Here is a 7729-nt window from a genome sequence, read left to right as displayed (position 1 = left end):
ATAATTTTCGAAAGTAAAATGCATGCAAAAGTTTTTTGTCTACACAATCTGATACAGGTAGCATGCTCATGATCTTTTCATGGTCGGCAATTTCTGATTCGCTTCATGGCTCGAAGAAGGCTGTTGGCTCCAATTCCTGAAAGTTTCGTGAAAGTTTCGTGATGCAATGCTTCTTGATTTACAGTAAATTATAAGCAAGCTGGTCTATTCATCATCAAGAGACCATGTACATGCCTAATGTTCTACCTGCAACGGCATTGCAGGTCTAGGTTAGATCTTATTCAATCACTCAATCTGCTTTGTCTCAACTGCCTGCTTACAGACAAAGTATGCGAATTGCCATGGTGATCTTCCAGCATGCTTCTCTGCCAGTATTAAACGGTGACAGTCTGTACAGCAGATGCCACTCCACACACGTTGCCGCCTATCATGATGTGAAGGTAGCCGTCGATGCCCCAGTCGGCGCCCCACGAATTGCGTACCATGTAGTATGGAATCTCCCCTGTGGGATTATCAACAGGACGGGAAGGAGTTGTACAAGCTTATTTTATACCTCGTTACAGATATCAGAATCACTGCATGAGATTCATTGGGAAACTTCATCATAATTGCCATTACAATTCAAAATATTACAATATGATTACAGAAGAAGAGACGAATACGTCAGTCTATTTGACATTAACCTACTGAAGACTAGTCCCAAGCATACTTGGGCAGGTGTCAATGGGAAATATGTGTTGTAGTGAAATCAGCTCATCCTCAAGAGGTTAACATGAAGATGGTGAATCTCTCCCAATGGTGAAATGCTTTACAAGAAGTTACAGCAACACTACCTGTATTTAAAGGAATATGAGCCCCTCTCCCCACCCCACCCTGAAACAAAAATAAGAAATAAAAAAGGATGACAAATTACGCAGAGCTATAAAAATTTGAGCCAACCACAAAGGAGATCCTTGTGCATAGAGGAGCATCAAATATCACATGTAGTGGTAATGGTTGCAATCAAACCACAGTTAATATAAAAAAAAAATATTATATATGTGACCCGCTACAACAAAAGGATCCTAAAATCGCTGACGGCTGAGCCGAGAAAATCGAGTTTGAAGTCACATCATCAAAATTGGTCAAAACAATCGTTTTTTTTTTTTTTGCCATAATTTTGTAGCCTAATGTTTTGTCTATCATCTGCCGAAATTTCGAAGCTAAATAATCAAAGGAAAGGCAAGAAATCAGCGTTTTTCTGGACCATGATTTTCTGACTTTCAACGTAACAGAAACGTGTCCGAGGATTTGGATTAAGCGCCGCAGCTAGACTCCGCCCCTAGCAACGAGGAAGTGATCTTATTGGTCAGTGTGTGGCATCCTGGTTATTGATTGGTCGTGCGTAGACCGCTGGCGCTAAGCTTGAATGCACATCGCGGAGGTCGCTAGGAGCATACCTTCTATTGTCAAGCGGTGAAAACTGTCTCGCCTCCCCTTGATCATGATAGCGTCAGAAGGAAAAATTTGAAGGCGTTTTTCTCTAAATTGATTTCCTCAACCACTTGACATGCGCTAATAAAATTGTCGATATCTCCGCAATCGAGTATTTTTATGAGTTGTGTTATGTATGAAATTAAAGTGGAAAAGTAAGGGAATTATGTCATGTCATTTTCAGAAAAATGTCCTCCCCCGACTTTCGGATCCTTTTGTTGTAGCGGGTCACATATATCCTCAAAAGGGATGCAGGCATGACCCTTTCACACATCCCTGGATTAGTGCAATCCTACACCCAATATAACTGTTCTGAATTACTGTATTAAAACCAGTCTATTCAAGAGAAGGGTAGATGTATTATCAAACTGGAGCTTAATAAATCAAGAGAGCCTTGATATTACAAAAACTTATGTGTTTTCAGCATACAGTGATTTTGGTTGACACCATGTATGCAAATTAGCCGAGATGATGGTGTCATTTACTCCCAATGGTTTCTGCACAATTTATGACAAAATCATAATTTAGGATGGTCAGTTTGCATCTACTCGCTGCTTCCCCTAAAAGTCACTGTTGCTAGGTTACCTTAACACAATAAAAGTTTGATGTGAAGGATGCAAGTTTTGTTTTGTTTTGATAATTTCATGTCAAAACAAAGATATTTAGTGTAGATTTTTGTAAACCTAACCTGGAGATTTGTGATGTGATGACATCATCATATCATATTTTGATCAAGCCTCTACATTCTGTCTGCATAATTTTCATCTTATTTATTCATTTACTTTTTTTTCTTTATTTTTTAATGAGGAAGGACCATTCAACATGACATGTCACTACTTGCTCACCTGTTCTGTCATAGCCAACAATCTGCACCGCATGGTTGAGATAATTGGGCGTGCAGTGGTACTGGATGATCCCATTCAGATAGTACTGCCAGCTCTCGGCATCCGCAGATATACTCAGGGGGCCGTGGAGATACAGAGCAGTTGGCATGGCAACAGCCTCATTGGTTGTGTAGCTAATAGTGAGAAAAAATGACAGACTAATGAGAGACCCATGAGAGACTAAAATGAGACAATTTATGACGGATTTCTGCAACTTTCTCATTCAAGAATACAAGGTATAAACAAAAGTACAATAATGAAGAGATTTTTGTAAAATTATATTTTCTTTTGACTTTTGACCTTTTTTATGCACTCTTTCACATGATGAATGTACACAAAGTTCTTGTTTTGACTGAAGCAACAATTCCATTACAAAATACCCCCTCTGAAAACAAACACAATACACACTTCTAGTACTAGCTCATGCAGCCTTTTCAAGGCCAACTGGCACAGCCTTGTACCAAACAAAAAGCTTGACTTACATATTATGTACCTGCTCATAGGCTCGTCTGCTCGTGTGAACACATTGAGTTTGTTTATGCTACATGTCACAACAAGTATGACCTTTGTACAACATTTTTTTTTGTATAAACAGACATTTTTTTATGAGGGGGTGTAACAAATGTAGTTTAAAACAAACTAAAAACAAAACAAAACCAAACAACACATCAAACTGATATCTCTGGTATTCTAAATATCAACAAGTTCCATCTGCATTGCACTAAATCTGTATGCTACAGGACTCCATTGAAATGCTCATCGGTCTCACATCATCTTGACCTATGTCACGACTACGTATAACACACATCCTTGTTCTATATTGCTATGCTACTGCTCAAAGAGACATGTACATTCTACTCACTTTCCACAGGTGTAACCAGACACAACTGCATTCTCTGAGGCACTGGCAAGAGGAGATATCAAATTGCACAAAGACATGTCACCGTTTTCATTATCAAAATCAATATCAGCCAAAGAAAGGACACCAAACAAAGAATTCACAAAGTGTTTATATGTATTCATCACGTGCACCATATACCTTCGACAGCCTGGTTCAAAGAATTCACATCAAAGCTATTCTTGTAAGTTTGTAAGTGTCGAGCTAACTTTAATAAATGTCACAGGGGGTCACTGAAAAAAACCAACAACAACACATTTACAAGTTGACACTCTGTTTACGTAACCTACCTAATCATATCAAAGAGATTCTACAGAATGCTGACAATCAAATAAAATATGTTTTGTAATTCAACAAATGCTCAATCGTGGAGATTGAGTGTGTATTTTCCGGACATTGCTCTTGTTTTTGTCTTTGTTTTTGTTTTTTTGTTTTTTTGGGGGGGTGGGGGGCTGGCATCAGTAAAAAACCAAACCAAACCAAACCTCACTTGCTTATAATCTTGCAGTCTCCTTTCTTGGCCCTGTACGGATACGTGGCGTCTGTCACAATCTCCGTCTTGGTTCGGTTAAGCCAATCCAACGTCCTACAAGGAACGCCACCATGGCAACCGCTGTCGCCGGCTGCCGTGCCGCAGTCTACCAACTCCTGGGGGCTGAGTTGTGTCAAGCGTTTGGTTTTCATGGCCACTCTACTCTCAACTGTCTCCACAACACTGAAGGCCCTGCAAAAATCAATCAATGAATGTCAATTTGGCAAATTTCGTTTCTGTTGCATCATATGCATGCAGCATATTCTCATCAGCAGGGTAAGGACATTTTCTCCATTTACAAGCCACAGTTTCATTAGTCGAGAAAATGTAATTAATGAAAAGATTTTTTTTTTTTTTGCATGTGTTCTTAAAAGATTTTTGGGTTTGCAAGAGTGGAAATTTTATGGATCTACATGTATCATATGCTACCATATAAATTGAAAAATTCTTTAAAACGAACTTACCAACAAGCTCCACACTGGAAGAGTATATTCAGCACATATTTGAACAGGGGAGAGAAAACAACGAAAAAGTGAAGATGATTAGAATCACAACTTCAGACTGTTACTAAACAAAATATATAACTATGTCATTGTTCTTTTGACTCAGCAAAACAGAAGTGGTTTAGCAAACAGAGCATGCAACATACAGAATATACATGAACAAGAAGCACCAATACATGGAAGAAGATAAGACTGTATTTCCTAATTTAATTTTTTTTTTTTAAAGTTGTGTTTTATGTGATTTCACTGTATAATTGAAATATCTGGTACTTACAGGTGCATACTAATTTTTAGCAGAACACAATATATTCCTGCTTTATATACAATTTGTCATAGTTTCTGTCACAATGTATTTCCTCAATGTCTAAAGCTCAACCTTTATCATGGCTATTATCATTTGTTTGCAGACAAAACAACGGCAAACAATGCACTATCCATGCATTTGTGAAAAGAGATAAGTTGATGAAGTCAAAAGCACAAAATTTTAAAGTCACTCACACTTTTCTGGTTTCTGACAGGTGAAATGACAGAGGGTTTTATGGATCTCCTGGAAATTGATAAAAGAAGAGACAAAGATTAGAAAAGAAAAACAAATGACATGCAGAATACGACTGGCAGGTCCATAATGGTACAAAAATCCCAGCAGCAAACATTTTTTGACAATGCACAGGGTAATTACTTCTGGGGTGATATGATGCTTTTTTTCTTTTTTTTCTTTTCTTTTATTTTTACTTATTTATTTAATCATTTATTTATTTATTCATTCTTCTTTTTGGGGTGGGTCTCCTTTCAATCCAATACTTGTATGCAATTTCATCTCCATCTCTTCCCCTCCCCTTTATGAAGATTCAATTAGTTTGAAAATAAACCTATCAAACAAGACATCAAAATTAATTCAACATCACAAACATTCTTTTAAATAGGAAAGGGGGGATGCTGTGTGGAGAAATCTGTGAGAGATATCACCATGCACTCAGTAGAATTTAAGCATATTCTGTTTGCCATATCAGCAGTGAATTAAATCTATAATTTGAATACTCACATGTCATATTTGAGAGGAATGGACTTCTCTGCATGGAGGCTAGCTCCTACCACAGATGGCCAGCTAGCAGAAGGGAGAGTGGGATGCGGGGCACTGCTCAGGTACTGTCCCACAAACTCCTCCGTTGTGAGGTCCGCGAACTTTGTGATGCCGTACCTGGCGTGGTCTCGGTGGGTCCTCAGGGAGTTGAGCTGTTCGTGTTTGGTCAGGCTTGCCTGTATACGTGGCAGACCAACAAGCAAGAGAGATTCACATGGAATTCTAGGGCAATCTACATCGTACAAGTGTCTGAAAGATGTCTAAATGGGTGCAAAAATGGAAGAAATCATTAAGAAAATAATTGTTTGCCATGTAGATCTATATTGTGCAAATTGATCATGGAATTCCATCAAATTCACAAGAAAACCTTCGGAAACCACTTCTTAAAATTCACAAAGTTGAGAGGTTTAGTTTATAATCATAAGGAAGACCAAACTGTAATATGATCATGCAAGCAATGTGGTTTTACGTGTATATTAAATTATTGTGAAAATGAAAGTAGTATAGTATGTGGCAGCTCATTGCTATTGACCATACTTGTTTTAAAATGTAGGTATGTTGATTCACAATACATTCAGACATTCCTCTGTCAAATGTTGAGACTACAATCTGGTATACTAGTAACGTTAATGCTGTGATGTACGGTAGCCCGACCAGACGCCGTGCCTGTCGCTATTTATACAGCGACTGGGCTGCGTGTTTAGTTAGCTATGATGTCCTGATGATGATGTGAAGGCAAGCAATCTAAGATTTACCTTAAATATTTCAAACCGCTTGAAGTACTCATTGGAATTCGTATAGGTCTTGTTGAATCTTTCAATGAAATCTCTAAACAGCCATTCCTCAGTGGAACCTAACTTCGGTGAACCGAGGGCAAGACCGACTCCACAAACACCTGCAAGCACAAGCGTCAGCCAAGCTTTCAACATCGCCATTTCGTTCAATTTCAGGATCATGCCCTTTCACAAACCGCTCACTGTCCAGTACAGTGCCAGTGCTTTAATATCCTCCACTCCTCACTAGGCGGAATTTCAACAACTCCTGACGATACAGATCTGTTGTAGTGTTGGTTGATCTTGTCAAGAATGTCGCCCCAATCCGTACTATGTACTACTGGTAGACGTAGCTAGCTGGATGTTGATCAGTGGCTATAGCTATAAAAAACTTGACTTCAGGAAAGGAGGTGTAGGCCTATAAACGTTACAGTTAATTGGTAAAAGTGAAGCGGCGCGGCTAGGCTAGCAGCGAGTGACATATCGGGTAACACACCCCCTTTCTTGCGCGCTATCACCGCCGGAGACTCGGCGCAGTAGCAACCACAGTAACTGGTAGGCCCCAATAAAAAACAATGCATGCAATTTATGGGCATTCACTGTTTCAGCTCGATGGTGTCTGCCAGCCTCAAATGATCGAAAGAACAGAACCACGAAATCTCACTGGGTTGAATGACAGGAAGCTTTGTTTGAAGCCAAATCTAGTCACGAGAGGTGAGCTACACCTGGTCACACCTCCTAATAAGATAAAATTCTTCAGACAGTCAGAATTCCATAACATTGTCCCGATACATCTCTGCCGCAGCTCTACACGATCTTTGCATGCTGTTTGTATACTCGCGTGCAGTTAATTTCGCGAGAGCCAAGATTCGATGCGAAATTGAAATGCCGTGGAAAAAGGCAGTCACCTCCAATTCGCGAAAATTTCACGCCGCGAATATTTCATGTTTTACAGTTTGCGTCAAGAAGCAAAAGTAGTACAAGTGCGTGCGATAAGTTCGGTTTCAGTGCAGTCAGCACAGTGCATTAGGAAAACAAAATCATAAATAGCAATCACTTAATTGAACGGCCAGGAAATCAAATTTTATATATAAAAATTTAGACAATAACTGCTTCATTTTTACACAAAATAAATCAGAAATGGACCAAGACACAGAGCAAAAGAATAACTATAGCGACACAAAATCTAATCCTGCTAAGATGCTATAGATATAGGCAGGCCTAGCTGCCACATTATTACATGAAAACTTTATTTTATTAATTCTGTCCAGGAAAGGAGAGAAAGATGACAATTTGCCCATCTGTGTATATGACGAGTGTGCTGAATTACTCATGATCCTTCCCTTTCTCTTGTCGATCCTCTATCCCTCTTTCAATCTCTCTCTTTTATCTCTCTGCACGTTCTATTTAGCAACTATAAATGTGAATAATCATATTATATGTATATTATATATATATATATATATATATATATATATATATATATATATATATATATATATATATATATATATATATATATATATATGTATACAGTTGTTATACATATATTATATATATGAAATATATATATATATATATATAT

General features: G+C 38.3%; 1 protein-coding gene across 1 annotated transcript; it reads right to left on the bottom strand.

Annotated features, from left to right (window-relative positions):
- Positions 1-349: 349 nt before the first annotated feature.
- LOC139718338 (cathepsin O-like) lies at positions 350-6926 on the bottom strand. Its single transcript, XM_071629817.1, has 8 exons — positions 6127-6926; positions 5333-5547; positions 4789-4837; positions 4252-4265; positions 3746-3979; positions 3220-3261; positions 2319-2491; positions 350-502 (listed from the first exon to the last, which is right to left on the bottom strand). The coding sequence occupies exons 1-8, from the start codon at positions 6325-6327 to the stop codon at positions 375-377; spliced, it is 1056 nt and encodes a 351-aa protein (XP_071485918.1). The 5' UTR covers positions 6328-6926; the 3' UTR covers positions 350-374.
- Positions 6927-7729: the final 803 nt, after the last annotated feature.

The sequence above is a fragment of the Diadema antillarum genome, unplaced genomic scaffold, assembly GCF_040938485.1.
Source record: "Diadema antillarum isolate AM-2024a unplaced genomic scaffold, OU_Dant_1.0 scf00000093, whole genome shotgun sequence".
Classification (NCBI taxonomy): Eukaryota; Metazoa; Echinodermata; class Echinoidea; order Diadematoida; family Diadematidae; genus Diadema; species Diadema antillarum.
Note: the sequence above shows the minus strand (reverse complement) of the source record. Positions and strands in the feature narration are given on the sequence as shown.